Genomic DNA, 17,612 nt, shown 5'->3' on the forward strand with positions numbered 1-17,612 from the left:
ATCTTGTGCGGCTGCCTATTGGCTCACCACTTCTGGTGCTCCTGTGCTCTGATTGGTCCGCGCTCGCCAGAGCTTATTGATTCGTTTAGCCGACGAGGGAATGATTTTCTGTGGGAAGTAAAATACTGCTGGCTGAATTCATTTGTTGATACAGTAAAAGGCGCGCTGTTTTATTTTTTGGGAAATTCCAGCGAATCATTGCCATTTACATGTTGTAATATTGTCTAATTAAACATAATTATTTATTCGAATTGAAGCGCTGTATCTAATACCACACATGTATAATGTGTAATTGGGCTGACATCAGGCCATTTTCATTTATTTTGTAATATATTTTTTTTTATATGAGTAACATGACTGACAGTAACAGGGTGTTACCATAGTATTAGCAAATACATGTCTTGTTAGTACTTGACAATGTTTAAGAGTCTCCTGAATGAGGATACTCACTATTCTCACTATTACTTGTTTCTGCACCCATTGAAAAGCGTCAATAATGTATAAACCTTGTATATGTAATCTTATCTCTTTTTTTAGGTTTGTTTTGTGACATCTGCCTCTCGGGACTACAGATGAAAACTAGCCTCTTGGCTAACTCTGGCACATTTACAGAAATGTTTTTATTAATGTGCACTGTCACTTATCAAATAAACCAAAGTAACAAAAACAAACATGAAATGTAGCCACATCAACGCTAATAGCATGAAAACAAAGCCAAAATGTGGCTTACCAAAACCTATCTTTTTTTTTATTATGTTCATTTAAATATATTAACATTAAACATAAATATCACAGTTAGAGTTGTCAGACAATAATAAAGTACAGAAAAACAAAACAGAAACACGACAACAACAAAGAAACCCATAAAAACAAAACAGCAGACAAACAAACAAAACAGAAACAAAACACCAAAACAAAACAAAAAACAACAATAACAATAAAATTACACTCACCCAGACACCCCTTTAATTATCTTTTACATGTAAATGTGCGTACTCACATACCCTGCATTTATTCCGGCCTTTTCTTGATAACCCAAATTCCGTCCACAAGTACTTGACCACTCTAATTTGTTATAAAGGCCATTAGATTTTTCCATGCTTGGTCAGTATGGCTTGACCTTTTCTTTACCCTGGCAATCATATTTTCAAATGCAGCCGTCTCTGTCATAAGTTTGAGCAAGTCTGTGAGCCTGGGCGTATGTGGGCTCTTCCAGTTTCGCAGGATAAGCCTCGCTGCCACCATGAAATCTGTTAGTGATATTCTTATCTTTGCCTTGGTGAGGCCTGATGGCACTATCGATGTGACCCCTAATAAACACAGCTGTGGGGATTCTGGTAAAGGCCGTTTGAGCCACCCTTCTAACATTTCCAGTACTACCTTCCAAAAAGGCAACACATTGGAGCACTCCCACAACACGTGTAGAAAAGTGCCCATTTCTATATTACATTTCCAACATTTATTATCCTGCATCAAGCCCATTTTATACAGTTTCAGAGGTGTAAAATAATATCTATGTACAATTTTGTAGTGAGTAAACTTGCTTCTTGCATCCCTTGTAGCCCAGCCTACCTTTGATATTATTTCTCGCCATACATCTTCCTTAATCTCAATGTTGAGATCTTTTTGCCATACTAGTCTCAGGCCTTCGCACATTCCAGCTTGAATGTTTGACATTTTACGATCGAATATTGAGGCAGAGTGTAGGGTACGGGAAGCACTTAGGAACTCCTGAATCTTATTCTCTTCTTCCTTTTCTCTTTTCAATCCAAACCCTGACCCCATGCTACTCCTCAGCTGTAAATACTTCCAGAAATCAAAACCAAAACGTATCTTTAGAAAAAAACCTTATAGCATCTAGAAAGATTCTAATCATTATAATTACTGATGAAGTGTAATATTGTCCTGGAAGGAAAGGGCATTTGGCAGAATCGCCCTTCTCTTTCCAACCTCTAAACATTATTCAAACGTATATGTTCTATGTTTCTTCAAGCATAGTTGGCCAGTTGCCACTTTAGTATAGTTTCTCAACACGATATTGCAATATTAATGATAGAATAAAAAATAGAAACATAAATAGCCGTAGATAAATAGAAGTATTCAAATAAAGTATGGAAGGACAAGGAACACAACAATAATGTCATCATTAGATGGATAACACTGATATCAGTGTGTACGCAGCAGTGGTTGAGACATTTACTCAAGTACTGTACAAATGCGAGGTGCTTGTTACTTGACTATTATTTTCTGCTATACTGTATACTTCTACTGCCTTTCAGAGGCAAATATTGTACATTTCACTCAATGTTAATATGATACATTTGATTACTAGTAACATTGAAGAATCTAAATAATAATACAAAATACAAATTAAGATAAACATTCTAATGTATTATTATGGATAACGATAAGACTTGACTGCAACCCAGCAGTTTATATAATTGTCACTATTATAATCTGATAATCAGAATTTTATTCCTGAAATGTACCAAGTACTTTTTACTTTTTTGTATTTTTTAAACTTTTTTTGTATATTTTGATGCTAATACTTTGTGCCTTTATTTCAGTAACATTTTCAATTCTGCGCTTTTATTTGTTACAGATTATTTTGTTGCATTGCTACTTTTACTTGTGTAAAAGATCTGAGTACTTCTTCCACCACTGGTTAGCAGCATTTTACTGTTAGCCGGTTGAGGTTGAGTTACACTACTTTCAACTGCTTTTTGCACAGTGCGTTCTTCCAAACTCCTTAATGGAGTAAGAGGAAAAGAGTTTTCTCTGTCTTTTCTTTCTCTGTTGAATGCAGAGTCACTTAAAATCGTTGTGCCTCAACCCGTTATTAAACGAGAGTTTAGAGGGGAGCATGTCTCTTTTAGTGGGACTGCTAACAACTCATAGGCATCTAAAAGATGACAGGGCAAAAATGAAATAACATGATTATTTGGAGCATTCCTGACTGTTCTCTGACTTTGGATCCTCTTTAAACAAACTGTGATTGTGAAAAGTTACAAATATAACCCGAAGATGGGGCTGCTCTACAAAGGACATCAGTGTGCAATTAAGTACTCAACTGGTCTGTCTTTTAAATTATTGGTATGATTGTTGGCAGCTATCACCAGCAATGAACATTAATTTGATCAAATAAATATATTTTCATTTTATTTAAACAACTACAAGATACATATCTGTATTATAAGAATTAGAGTCAAAAGGAAACTGAAGCAGGACTGGAGTCAGTCACCGTTTCCTTTTTCTAATGTGTGGGAGAAAGCAAGAAGCTTGACTCAAAATATTTCCTATTATCTTTTTCCCCACAGTCATTTTTACTTTTCATCACAGAAAAAGCCTAAACATATATTGACATTAATAATACGATAAGATAAGATAAGATATTACTTTATTCATCCCCAGGGGGAAATTTCGTGAAGCAGCAGCAAACATGTTTACAAATATACAATACAATACAATAAAATAGCAGGGCATACTACATTTAAGAATTTAAATAATAAAGGAAATGAAAATGTAAAAATAAAATGAAAAAATGAAAGTGTATACAGTGTATCTAAAGTATAAAGTGACAGCGCTGCAAGGTTTATTGATGTTCAATTTGAGGATGATCTGGCCAGAGGTGATTTATTGAACATCTTATTGCAGTGGGCAGGAATGTTCTCCTGTATCTGTCCTTGTAAAGCGGAGCTGAAGCAGTCTGTTGGAGAACGTGCTCCGCTGTCCCTGCAGTAGGTGGTGGAGAGGGTGGTCCAGGTTATCCAATATGGACAATCATTTCTTCAGTGTCCTCCTCTCCACCACCTGTTCCTTATAGTCCTGTTTGCAGCCAATGATGGAGCGGGCCTTCCTCAGAACTCTCAGAGATTGTGGAGCCGTCGTCTTCCTCCTGAAGTCTACCACCATCTCTCTGGTCTTGGCCACGTTCAGAAGCAGGTGATTTCTGCCGGCCCCCTCCACAAAGTCATCCACAACTGCCCTGTACTCCACTTCCCGTCCATACACCTTTATAATGTCTGCCTTCTGGCTCACTGTCAACCACTTTAAATAAAATGTAAATGATATTCCACCCTTAGCCATTAGGAAAACCTTCATAAAAAGTTAAGACAAGGTGATGACAAGCATGGTGAGAGTTTTTCTGATGAGGGATTAGCAGGAAATTGCTTAGCATTGCCATGCACCCTGTGGAACATGAGAGATACAAATCTTCCTTTGGCCCTTATTTGGTGACTTCCTCTGACGTGTATGTATACTGTGGTCTCAGAGTGTCAGGATTTCAATATATAAGTGGCAAATCGGAGTGTGTAGCATATTCAACTTCTCTGCTCAACCTCACAGCGCTGTCTCACGGTCTCTTTCAAAGACATGAAGAACATTCAAAGTCTTACACTGATGATGATGGTGGCAGTGGTCTACGCAGTACCATTACACTGCAATACTACATTAGAAGTGCTGCTGCATCAGATTCATGAAACGGCCAAGTCCGTGAGGGATTTGTCCAAGAAAGTGGTAAGAAAACTAAAATAATACACATTGCTGGTTTATTTTCTTTATAATATACTGATTTATGTATCTTGTCATTGAAGGAGTCAGATGACTTTATCAGAAAGATATCAACAAGTGGAAGCGCATCATGTGTGGTATGTTCAAAACCTTTTCTAATTATTGGGATTATTGTACATGTGACGACATAGTAAACTTGCATGTAACTTGTGAATGAGATGAAGCTTCGCTGGTTTCTTTAATTGATTTTGTGCTGACTACAATGTGTTAAATGCCACTACTGTACTAATTGTGCATTTCTCTTCACAGAAATCGTTCTTCTGTTTGGCTCGGGAGGTTATGGAGAACAGGACTGACAAATTGATAGAAAAAGTCAAGGGAAGACACCTCCTCCATATTTTGAAAATGTACACGGTAAAGATGAACTCAATTTGATTGAACATGTGTTTAGCCAGAATCTGCTCTTTAATGTCAAACGTATTCTTCTTCACTTTGGTTTTGTGTTCAGCTAGATCTTTGTGCGCTTACAACTAAAATTGTCATGATTTTCTTTCAGGGTAACCAGAGCTGTTCCCTTGAATCAAAAGTGTATTACAGCCCATCACAATTTTTTCAGGAAATCGTGGATTGTTCAAACACACATTTTAAATGTGTGTAATATTATTTCTATTTATTGTGACACTATTTATTTTCCTACATATCTTATTTTTGTAGTATTTGTATTTATACATCAATAAACTATAATGGCACAGTGATTTGTTGTGAGTCAATATCTTTCACAGCATGTCTGCTTATGTTTTGGGCATCAGCGATCCATCCTCAGTATTCAAGTAAAACTCTCCGGTTAACCAGTAAGAGCAGTTTTACACTGAAGAACAACCTTTTGAACATTGGGCTACGCTTTAAGGGTTTCAGATTTTCCAACATTTGGAAGACCTATAAAAAGGACGTGGTGATTACTGTTACGTGTACGTATAACCTTTTTAAAGAGGAAACAATAATGGAATATGACCGATTTAATAATGAAACTGACCAAGAGCAACAAGAATGTGAGATAAAACGTGTAAAATAATTTAATAAATAAAATATCCAGGGGTTTGGTGCATGTAAACATTTGACATACATCATGATACAAAATAAAAGTCAGTTTGCATCTACAGAACATCATAAAATAAAGATCTCCACAAAAACCTCATACTAGTGCATTAAACTAAGGCAAACAGTATGTATGATGTATATCAATATAACACAAAGTGTTCCGACTTTTGAAAATAAATAAAAAATGACTTGCTTAGATTAACAAATGGCACTAATATTAGAGCTGGCTGGCATGCATGCCCCTATGCTTCTGACCTCAAGAAGAAATGCTATAATGTACTTTGCAGTTACATACTTGATACTACATACTCTGTGCAAGTGAATCCACACCCTAAATCAGAATTCAATTATAATGTATTCCTATCAGCATGGGCCGTTTAATATGAATCCGTTTCTTACATAGCAGGAAATCTGTAATAAAGAAGTTACAACTTAAACAATGTGGTATTCGTTGCAACACACCACACATTTCAAAAGGACATGAATTCAGTTTTTAGTTCATGTCCACAACTCTGTTTTAAACATCGTCTTTCAGAGTGGGGTTGCATGTTAAACATGGTTATTCTAAATTCCTCCTTGTTATAGAGCTGTGTTTGAACAGAAGCTGCTGCCAAAAGAATGTGTTCCAAAGCTACATCAACATGTTGGACATCCACTTAGAAGTCTTCCACTATAATACAGATAACAGAGGATAATAACAGGCCTTTCTCCTGTCACAGGTGCAACTCCGTCACATTTAAAACCATATCAGCTATACAGTGTATTCAGATAATCTTTTAAATAATGTTCAACAATTAATTTTTCAGACTCGACTCATGACTTCGTTTCCTAAAGTAAGACAAAAGCTAAGGTGAAACAAGTTTCTCCGTTATGCTGTCTTCACTGCAGAAGGGATTCGATCACAGCTTCTGGCTTTGCAGATCTTTTCCTGTGTGGAGATAGGTACACGATAAGTGTTATCAACAACCGCAGAGAGCTTTCAGCGTTCTTATTTCTCAGAATAACAGTATATCATGATAACGGCAAATACCATCATGCTAAAGCTTCATGTCCACATTCTATAATTGACTAATTACACACAGTGGACAAACATTCATAACCAATAACTCTTCGGTTTACTCATAGGAGTATTTGATGTTGTGAAACTCAAATTCAACTAAAAAATATTGAAATTGTGGGGGCCTAAAATTTGAGTATTAACTTAAGTTGCAGAGAACCAGTTACCTGGTGCACACACAGCAAGGTCCGACAGAAGGCTAAAGTCACGAGACACTACACAGTGGACTGGTGGTACAGCTTAACAGGGTTTGAAGCATCAGGTTGCCTCTGGTCTGTGTGGAAAGTACATTACCTTCGGCCAGTCTTGGGTCGGCCACTTTTGCCACTTTTAGAGGTTCTGGGTCTCTCTAGTTTCATCAGTGACTGCCGCATGCTCTCCTCCGTGTAGGCCAGATACACATGGGACAGATCCACCTCAAATGGCTGCAGAAGGCAGGCACATAAGAAGAGAGAGATCAACAATACATTGTCAAGGAGGGGAAAGAGAACATACGTCCTTACACAGAGAAAGAAAGAACTCACATCTTTTTCTTTTTTGTCTGGAGCAGGGGTTTGTTTTCTCATATTGTTGCCAGTGTATGCCACACATTTCTGAAAGACAAAAAGGTACAGTTCAAAGACACACACTACTGAGAAGGCGTCCGTAACTCAGAGTTTGCACCTTTAAATTGATGTCCGTCGAACTGCAAACCACAGTGTGTGTATGAGATATGCAAAGTAAGCTCACCAGCTGCCATTCTCCAATGTCTTCATTCCAGTGCACGTAATTTTCTATCATCTCCTAGACAAAAAAACACAAGTAAATATAAAAACTAGAAGCAAGGAAAGACAGTCACTGATGCAACGGCCCTTAAATCAGCTAACATCATATTCTGTGTCACTTCCTCTGGAGGAAGTCCACTAGTGCCTGTATAATGTGTGCAGTCTGGTACATATTCATGGTTTAGTAGGTCTGTAAGGTTGTGAGCGATGTACAAGCTAGGCGCATATGTTTCTACACAAATCTGATAATACAGAATTCATTTATAGCGATAGACTTCTTTACGATACGCAGAATAGAAAAAACAGCGATATGGATGAAAATGAACTGTTCCAACACAACCTAAATCAAATTAAAGTCTGAGTGACCAAGGCAGGTTTCTTATTTCCTTTCATTCCTCTTCTTTGAGTGTACTGATGCAAGGGAACACAAGTCATGGGTATTTTGCAAAGTCAAAGAGTCGTAAAGCTACGAATATAAGTAGACAATCACACCTGGTATTCCTGGGGAATAAAGTTGTCTATGATGAGCATTTGGAGTCGCAGCTCTCGACTCAGCTGGCGAATGTTCTCCAGGAGGCCCTCGATCTCTCTGTGGTGCTCTTGCTGTAGATCGGCCATCTAACAGACAAAAACACGACAACGACAGGGGATTAACTTGTTTTGTTTCCTTGATCAATCAAGACTAAATTCAACCATGGCTTTTGGAACTTAATTAATTAACTTAATTAAAGCTCTGATTGAAAAAGTATTTCATAACATTTTCGATAGAAACTAGGTCACTCATAACATTCTACACACTCTACCACCCTGCTGCCCTGACAGGGCACGATTTCTCTGTGTTAGTCTTTTAAGTTGTGCTTACTTCGGATTTGGCAGCCATCAGCATGGTCCATACTTTCTTCAGCTTCTTGGTCTTTCCCTGAGCCTCCTCCTGCAGACTAGTGTACTTCTCTTCTATGTCCAGGCGTTCTTGCTGTTTTAAGAGGGAGAGGGATCAGTGATCATGCAGAAGAAAGCTGTAGTCTGCAGTCATGACTGTGAAGAACCTACATAGATGAGCGGCAGAAGTCAAGATAATGTCTTGAAACAGTTTTTTATGAAAACAAGAATTTCTTTTAAAATCCTGACATTTGGATCATATCAAAATCGAAAGTACCAATGAGATTCTAACCATATTTTCCAACCACAAAGATAAATAGATAGATAGATATAGATATATACTTTATTAATCCCAAAGGGGAAATTTGTTGTCATAGTAGCGCCCAACACTTTACAGACACCAAATGCAATAGACTAAATAAACTAAACACACAAAATAAAATAAAATAAAATATAATATAAGAACTGGGATGACAGATATATACAAAATAAAAAATATATATACACAAATATATATATATATACAATAGAATACGAATAACTGTGCAGTGTGTAATTAAGGACATCATTTAAGTTTAAACAGTGTGCAAAATGCAAAATGCAAAGTATGTGTAGTGTACAAAGATGCAGGCATTTCAGTGAGAATCAGCTGGCGGTTAGATTGACACCTCATGACCACAGGAATATGTGGTATCTCATGTCATATCTTGGTTGTAGACCGCTGATGTCAGCTGAAGACGGTACTATTCTAATTTTAGAAATTAAATTATTTATGCCCAAACATCATCTCGTTTATTAATTTGGATCAAATTGTTCATTAGTTGTTTTTTAGAAAATAAACAAATGTGGCATCAAGCATTTTACTCCAGAAGGATCAGTAAGCGATATCTGGTTAATACTTTAACTTACTGCAGTTACAGCATGATAGTTGGTAATTAATGCACACATTCATGTAAACTTATCAGAATGACAAAATAAGGAAGTACGACAGCTGATTCACCTATTGAAGTATTTAGATGGATTGGTATTTGGACATTTATCCATACCTCTTTCTCCTCTAGCTCCCTCCGCAGCTGTTCCGCCCTCCTGCGACGTTCTTCCAGTTCATTGTTGGACTCCTGCAAAAGCTTCTCCTGCTCCTCAGCCTTGGCCAAGAGGTCCACCCCACCCACAATTACCTTCTTCTCTAAGGCCGACAACTTATCCAGCAGAAGGTGATGCTCCTGCCTAAGGGGTAAGAGGAGGATCAGGGAGCGAATGACTGAATACCATATCGCCACATCTAGTAACAACTGAAGAAGACATTGTAGATTATTTAATTTGTATCATCATATATAACAAAGTTCCCGGACTCACTGGGCTTTAAGAAGGTCCTTCTCCCTCTTCTCCAGCTCTGCTCTTGCCTTGTTCCTCTCCTCTTCCTCCATGTCCAGCTTAGCCTCCAAGGCCTTTCTTTCCTCTTCAATCTTTGCCTGCATCTCCACCATCTTGTCTGGGGAAACCTTCTTCCTCCCTTGAGAGACACAAAGGGAACCATGGTCACGTTAATATAGGGGTTGTTTTCGATGTATCTTCTTGTCCTATGTTACTTGTCAGAGTATAGGTTACAATATTATAAATGCAGATTAATTATATCCTTTGTTTTGTATAATCAGCATTAGTATTATTTAATATATTGGTTTTAGATTATAAATATAGAAATCAAATTAATGTCCGAAGATGCCAGTGAGAGCCAGCTGCTCAAAGTTCTGTCTTGCTAATGCACATAATCAAATACATGTTAGTGCAAGCAACATTTGAAAATAAGAAATTATATAAAGAGCAAGATTCTATTAACAACATGGCGGCTATGAAGAGCAAGAGACACATGGGTGGTAGTCATATATGGAAAAACAGAAACATGTTAAACAGCAATATTATACAATAAACCTGTTATCCAGTTAGTCAGCGTTAGTGAAATAGCTACTGAAACACACGGCGGCCATCTTGATAAGTTGTGTGAGTAGAGAAACCATTGCTACAGGACAACAGGACTATGTGGATTCTTACACCAACCTCTTTCTTCTTGAATTAAGAGGTGTATAGCAAGTCAGAGAGGCGGCATTTGCACCAAGAGGAGGAGAGAGAGAGAGAGAGACAAAGAGCAACACATTACAGAGTGATCCTGAAAGTGGAACACCACATATGGGACAAGGAGTGGGAGAAAGACAAATCAAACAGAAAACGAGAATAACAAAATTACATAGGTGTAGTGACAGTGGACAGACATGAGGCAAAAATATATATGAAATGCTTATGAAACATGATGTGGATGAATTACGTGTTCGAGGGACAGAAGCTACAGATTACGCAATACAGAGTGGGAGAGGTGTAACCTGAAACTGGGGACATGAAATCCTCATGCAGAACCAGTCTAGAATGTTGAAACTGTGTTCATTGAGGTCATGCTTGGAAGAAAGTAGGAGAGCAGCGCGACTGAGACAAAGCCATGAGTTATGGAGCAAAAACAATATTTAATATGGGCAGAGACATGCATCCCAACACAAACGGCCACACAGTACTTTGTATTTATTCATGTGGGAAAAAAGGCTTTTCCCTACACATTCACACCGGCAGGGCATGCCGCTTAACTCCTCTCACAATGAAAACCTTCACAGAGTGTATGCTGAATCTCTGCTTACCAGCGAAAACTGAAATTCACTCAGACCATTTTGCAAAGAGGCAAATCCACAAAATAGCTTACATTATGTATTTATCAAGGATCCACCAGCCTCAATGCTCTGGCACTTATTAAATGCTTGACAACAAAGATGTAATTGACGGCGTAGAGAAAGTAGTAGTGTCCGAAAAGGGCATTTTCATTTTGTCGTTCTCTACATAGAACTATATAGACAGTGAGTATGGCTAGGAAGTAGTGAATGAGTGAAATAATCCAACCTCAGTTTATATTATGCACTAACTATACCAAAGCAAATTTATTGTATGTGAAACCTTCCTGGCAATAAGTCAGATTCTGATCGGAGTGTGCAGTTTTTGACATGTACTGAAATGAATAGCTAATCACAACAAAGAATTAAAAAAGGCTTCTTCTGTTAAATTCAATAAACCTTTCATGCGGTTGCATTATGATGTGAATCATGTGCACCCATCTTCAGACAGTTATGCAATTCTTCACAACCACTTTAAAGAGAAAGAACTACGAATGACTGAACTGAAGGAAGACCCACTACGAAAACCACCCGCATACATACATACATACATAGCACACACTTTCTTCCCTTCTATTTACCACTCTCAAACACATCAATCCAGTTGCTCTCAATTTTCAACTTTCATTTATGCCAACAACCAATATCGTGTTAGCACAATTTAAAGTACTTTAAAATCGTTTCCATTTATAAGTAAAGCAGTCTGGTCATATTTATTATAATGACATTGATATGGAACTATGGTAGCTGGGGCATTGTTAGGCTGCGGAGGGGAGTGGGGGAGTGGCTCAGGGAACAGGTGCCAGGAAGAGGCCTTATTGGCCTCAGCTGTAGTGGATCAGGGGTATTGTGTCTCTCCCCTATATTAGGTGCGATGGAGATGGCGGCACGGGACCGGCAGAGCAGAGACACATAATAAAGTATCTTGCCAAACATTACCCTAAGTGTGCTCATTCTTTGGTGCTGGGGGGGGGAAACCCAGGGTTTGTGACAGGAGTTGTTACAGGAACATTTATCAAGGGAAGCTCCAGGGTGTTTTCACAACTATTAGGGGCACGTAGGAAGTAGCAAGAGATAAAAAGCCACTCCGTTGCAACATATGCTTCAATCAGTTAGACAGCCTGCATGGTATGAGAACTGATTCATCTTAATCCTTGGTGTCGGTTTTTTTGCAACATTATGTCCTCTGGCAATGATTCCACCATGGTATGACATTTCTTTTTTTAATTAGTCAAGACTGACCGATTCAACATGGGCATTTTCCCATGAGGAGCTCAGTGTTAGTGCTTTCAATCCTGCCTTACATCTATATTTTACAGGATCCATGTGTGGAAAAAGATCACGTTTGTTGACAGGTGGAGAGTGCTGCTCCAACTCCCTATTCTGAGGTTTATCCTCAGTGGGCGGTGGCCATGAGGAGGAGCAGGCACATTCTGAACTATTGCTGCTGTTGCTACTGTCTGGAAAAGAAGCAGAGGAAGCAACCTTTCCCCCCCCCGTAGAGGTAAAGAACCACTGGTTTGCAAACTTAAAGCAAAATGTACATGCTATATGACGGCCCGACAAATGAGGCAGCTGCAGGTGCACACATGCAAATTGCAGATACAGCACTATACTCACAGAAGCTGAATCACTCGGTTATTATTAATTCAAAAAACCTGATACTACAGTGTTGGAAAGAATAATAATAGGACAATCTAGAGAAATCAATATAAAGCATTGTGGAACATGGCCTCACCGGAACATTGTGTCAGTATTGCAACATATGGTAATTACCTAATTATGCGTGCTTATCTGTATTTAAAACATTCTAGTTTCCACTTTAAAACAGAAAGATGTAGGTGGTGAGAAAAGGGAAACTCCCAAATGAGAAGAGTGTTATGTATATGGAAGCCTGTTAAGAGAGTAAAGACTAACTGGTGGCCTAAAAGCAACTTTAGCTTGATAATCATCTGAGGAACTGAATGCTGACTCATTACAATTAACATGCTAATAAGAGATAAAAAAAAGAAGATATAATCAAATGTTACAGATTTATATCCAACCATTTACAAAAAAAGGAAACCACTGTTTAAAAAAAATTAAATAAAAATTATGAAGATTGCATCAACAAGTAATTTACTCTAAGGCAAACGTGCATCTATGTGTGCATAAATTACAAATTCGTACCTCTTTTTCTCCTGCAGCCTTCTCCTGCCACCCCTCCTTCATCATCACCTTCATCCATCTCTTCTGATCCACTGCCCTCTGAGCCAGAGATCTCTTCACCTAGAATCACACAAAACACGTAAAAAGACAGTCTTGGAAAAATAAACACTGTAATCCAAACAGCATGATTATATTTACGACCTTCCACCAGTTTCTTCTTTAGCTCCTCAATCTCCTTCTGAAACTGGCGCAATAGGGCATCCTTAGGATCCTCATTGATCCTGGCTTTGTTCTTGATGTTTTTAGCCCTATTAGCATAGCGCAGGGTACTGATGGTTTCATCATAGTTATAGTCTGCAGGACCTATATTTGCACACTAGTGGAGAGAAGTATGTCATTTAAAAGGGAGTTGAAATTGTAGTGTCAAAGTTGGGTATGGTAAAATGCTTAGAATTTACAAATGATGAGAAAATGTTGAGCTGCACATTTATTGCTCTCTGACATTATGTATTTGTTGCTCACAACACTTCTAGAACAATTTTCAAACTTCCACTCTACCATCATGGTCTTGGAGTTTCCTCCTAATGAATCCTGCAACAGACGGGTTAGTTTAGAGTTCCTGTAGGGTACGTGAGTGCTCTTGCCATCCACCAGGGCAGAGATGACATTGCCCAGTGTGGAGAGAGAGAGATTGATCTTTGTCGCTTCCTTTAAACGCTGACCTGTGGCTCCAGTCTTGCCCTGTCTCTCCGAGCCCTGTAGGGGTAGGGTTGCAGGTTAATTGGTGATGGTCAGATGGATGGCGGACAATAAATCATATATATCTTAGTCACATCTGTATCATTTCATTTTCAAGGAAGTAGTTTAGTTTTACTCAGATATGTCTGGCCAGATACATACTGCAAGATCAACCAGATGAAGCTTTCCCATGCGGACATGCTGGTTTCCATCCACACCCTTCTCACTGCATTCAATGGTGATGGTGAAGATAGCATGAGAACGGGAGCTGTGTTCATTCATGTTTGTTGATCCGACAGACCCTTCACACAGTGAAATATCATTTAATCAAACAACATGACTACTTACTTTAAAATCTGATCATAAATTAAATCTTTCTCTGCACATTGTAAAATGTATACTTAAGCATTTTCTGACAATTTACAGCACAAGTAGTCTTTGCACATAATCCCATTGCTTAACAGTTTGAACCATTTTCAGTACACATATGTACATCAATTAGATAAATCCACACAATATTGTATACACATGTACTGTAGTGAATAAAGAAAGCTACTACAACATGTCACAAATGCCTGTGCTGTGTGCTTAAATAAATAGCAGCACATACAAATTAATATAGAGCATGTGCGAGCGGGACTGATATATACAGATACAAGAATGTTTGATTTTGTGGGTATCCTTTTCTGTCAGTTATTCTCCTTACGGTTTTTGTGGCCCATCGTCATAATCCTGTCCATGTCGTCAGCATTGTTCACGACGTAACCAGAGAGGTCTTTGATATACACACCAACATCTGGTCTTTCTTTCACCTGGGATGAAAAATGTCAACTTTATCATGGAAAACTGTCGTCAGCATCAAACATTTAATACAAGAAAATCTATTCAGCCATCTTCTGCAAGCTTCCCATTTGGAAATATGACTGTTGTGTCCTTTATGACAGATCCTCCAAGACAGTATTGATATGAATCACTGAACTATATGTTTTAGTGTTGGTTTTAAACATAATTTTACCTCGAGCCTCTGCAGTTGATCCTTGCCCAACAAGTCTCGCACTTCCTCATTGTAAATCTCCAGGTACGAAACACGAACCAAAAACCTGTGGAAGTTAAATGTGTTTTTTTTAAGTCAGATAAATGCTGAACTGTAAAGCTGCAAAAGGCATCACATGCTTTAATACATCAATCATAACATGTGTGCCCCTTAACAGGAACTCTGTTTCTGTGGAGTCTTTTATTCTGCTAATAACTTGCAGAGCGATGATCAAAAGGATTCCCTTTAATTCAGTAAGGCTCATTCACATGAAACTCTTGTTTCAGAACAAAACCAAGGCAGTTTACCAATAATAGTATCAAGCTCTGTCCAAAGATCACTTTATTTAAAAAGATTGCTTGTGGTACACATAAAAAAAAAGTTTTCGCTTAAATTGACACTGATTTACATACTGGGTTTTATCAACAAGACTAATTATGTGCTTAAACAAAATATTTGTAGCTGATTTTACTGAATGTTTGCCTTATTGATTGATTGCTTATTTACCTTGTGTCACCCTCTGCCTTGGCAATGTGACCAAAAACATGAGCAAAGGAGTTTGGGATTATCCCTCTGAGTTCTGGCACTGCTCTCACACCCTCCATGGTGAATGTTTTTCCTGTGCCAGTTTGCCCGTATGCAAAAATGGTGCCTGAAACAGACAGCAGAGCATAAGATCCCAGTTCCATTTCCAATATAGAATATGAAGATTTGAGACAAACTTAATATTAGTATTTATTATATATATATATGTCTGTGTTGAAATGCCTCCAACAGTTGATTTAACGCTAGTCATTACTAATGATGCACATTTTACAGCAATGGTTAGGTATTAAAAATAACGTATGTTACATTGAATGTACCATTGTATCCCTCTAATACTGAGTCAATGATGGGGCGGGCAGTGAGATTGTAGACATCCAGCTGTTTGCTGTCTGGTCCAAACACAGTGTCAAATGTGAAGGTCTTAGGAGGCTCGTGGGGAGTCTCCAGTTTGTTGACCGTTATGGTCCCACGGATCTCGTCCACAATGACAGCCTGTTTGTGATTCATCATCTTCTCTTTCTGGTTGAAGGGACGACATCTTACCACCACCTTGACGTTATCGTTGACGTCCTGCTTCTCGGGTTTCTCAAGCTTATTGCTCTGAAAAAGAACGGGCCATAATGAGAGGCAGCTAATACCATATAACGTTAATGTAACAATTAACTAGCGACCCTTCCATTCTATTGAAATAACATGGACGTGACAGCAGCTGTCCGTTGGCAGCTAGCTTAAACGACTCAGTCAATACAAAGCTAGCTAACGTTAGTGCCTCGCCGTTGCCGTGTGTTGGGGTTGCTAGGCAGGCAAGCATAACTGACGTTGACGACAACGCGAGTTACCTGACGTTACCTGACGCTAGCTGACCAGCACAGACATGGACAATGACAAATACTGTTTTTTATCAATCCACCACGCTGTCGACATGTGTGCTAATCTATTTGTGGTTATTGACAAACTAACGAAGTGTCCAATGTCCGTGTTGGAAACTGATAAGCTAACGACGCTAACCGGTTAGCATCACATCAGTGCGGTCGGAGGAGGAAGGGAGGAGCCCCTCTGCAAACAAAACAAAAAAATGCAAACAGGCGCGTCGACTTACCGGCATTGTTAGAATGCAGAAGGGCAGTTATAGTGTATGTATAATGACAATTAAACGTTTGTAAGGCTTTGTTCATGTGTTATTTGTTATCCAAATAATGTCCAGCGCAGCGCCCATATCAAAGGCTCACATCCGATAGCTTGTTGTCAGGTCTGTCCGACTGCGCATGCGTTCCAGGGTTTAGTGAAAGGAGGGAGCGGGTCTTCTGTTGGGTGGTTACAGTAACTGCTGCATTGTAGGGTACAAGCGTTACATGGCATCGTTGTGATGGCATCGTTCAGATATTTAATATATCGGGGACATACATAGACACATGTAGGGAGTTTCAACATACATTTGCTGTCGCATTTAAACCAACTGTAGGCGATTCAATTCAGTGCGAAACTCCAAAAATGAGTTGCTGGGTACATTGACCCCCCCCCCCCACACTATTCCCACTCTGCATTTTGCGACATTCCTATGCTATCATTCTGCCTGGCCCCAAGTTTAGTGTGTGTTAATGAGTTTATACACAGACATTCATTTGGCACATACTCAATGTGCACACTACTGAAATATTGAAGGTCTCGTTACTAGATTTTGACTAGCGTTAAGCTGATAAAAAATAAAATGAGTCAGGCTAATATAGCTTATTACAGCTGTATCAGTATGTTGTACTGTATATGTCAGCAGATCAGGGGCTATCAAATTGCAGGAAATACATCTATAGAAATGCTGCTGTTTATTTAGGAACAGTGTCTTCCTGAAAAAATCAAATAGGTTTTTCGACTGCAATATGTCCCACTCAGTACAAATACTTTAATACCAACATTGAAGAGGTTCTCATCAAAACATGTCTTCATATATGTTCATGTAACATGTAGACTTTAAAAAAGTCATAATCAATAACATTAATATTGATATTTAGCGTTAAAAAGCCAATATCTGGCTCTAATTTTGACAAAGGGACCCACTTTAAGACAACATCAGGTAGGATCCACCTTAACTCATGTTGTGCTTTCACATATTGTCAATCACTTTTTTAGTTATTTAC

The 17,612-nt window shown here is 38.5% G+C and overlaps 1 protein-coding gene across 2 annotated transcripts; it reads right to left on the reverse strand.

The window, feature by feature from the left end:
- Positions 1–5,960: 5,960 nt before the first annotated feature.
- Positions 5,961–16,743, reverse strand: kif3a (kinesin family member 3A). Of its 2 annotated transcripts, XM_034543408.1 has the most exons (18): positions 16,580–16,737; positions 15,798–16,080; positions 15,442–15,586; positions 14,917–15,001; positions 14,608–14,713; positions 14,064–14,203; positions 13,722–13,919; positions 13,365–13,539; positions 13,185–13,283; positions 10,363–10,371; positions 9,664–9,820; positions 9,354–9,534; positions 8,291–8,401; positions 7,921–8,046; positions 7,394–7,447; positions 7,189–7,257; positions 6,959–7,089; positions 5,961–6,535 (listed from the first exon to the last, which is right to left on the reverse strand). In XM_034543408.1, the coding sequence occupies exons 1-18, from the start codon at positions 16,583–16,585 to the stop codon at positions 6,487–6,489; spliced, it is 2,124 nt and encodes a 707-aa protein (XP_034399299.1). In that variant the 5' UTR covers positions 16,586–16,737; the 3' UTR covers positions 5,961–6,486. The 2 variants fall into 2 exon arrangements, with proteins under 2 accessions (XP_034399299.1, XP_034399300.1); XM_034543409.1 differs by lacking the exon at positions 10,363–10,371 and having other exon boundaries at positions 16,580–16,743.
- Positions 16,744–17,612: the final 869 nt, after the last annotated feature.

Source organism: Cyclopterus lumpus, chromosome 10, assembly GCF_009769545.1.
Source record: "Cyclopterus lumpus isolate fCycLum1 chromosome 10, fCycLum1.pri, whole genome shotgun sequence".
Taxonomy (NCBI): Eukaryota; Metazoa; Chordata; class Actinopteri; order Perciformes; family Cyclopteridae; genus Cyclopterus; species Cyclopterus lumpus.

Excerpts from the sequence above, each read along its gene's own strand:
- kif3a (XM_034543408.1), bottom strand. Across the intron at positions 15,587-15,797 it reads AGTATTAGAGGGATACAATG|GCACCATTTTTGCATACGGG; the intron begins GTACATTCAATG and ends TGTCTGTTTCAG. Across the intron at positions 9,535-9,663 it reads AAGGACCTTCTTAAAGCCCA|GCAGGAGCATCACCTTCTGC; the intron begins GTGAGTCCGGGA and ends CTTACCCCTTAG.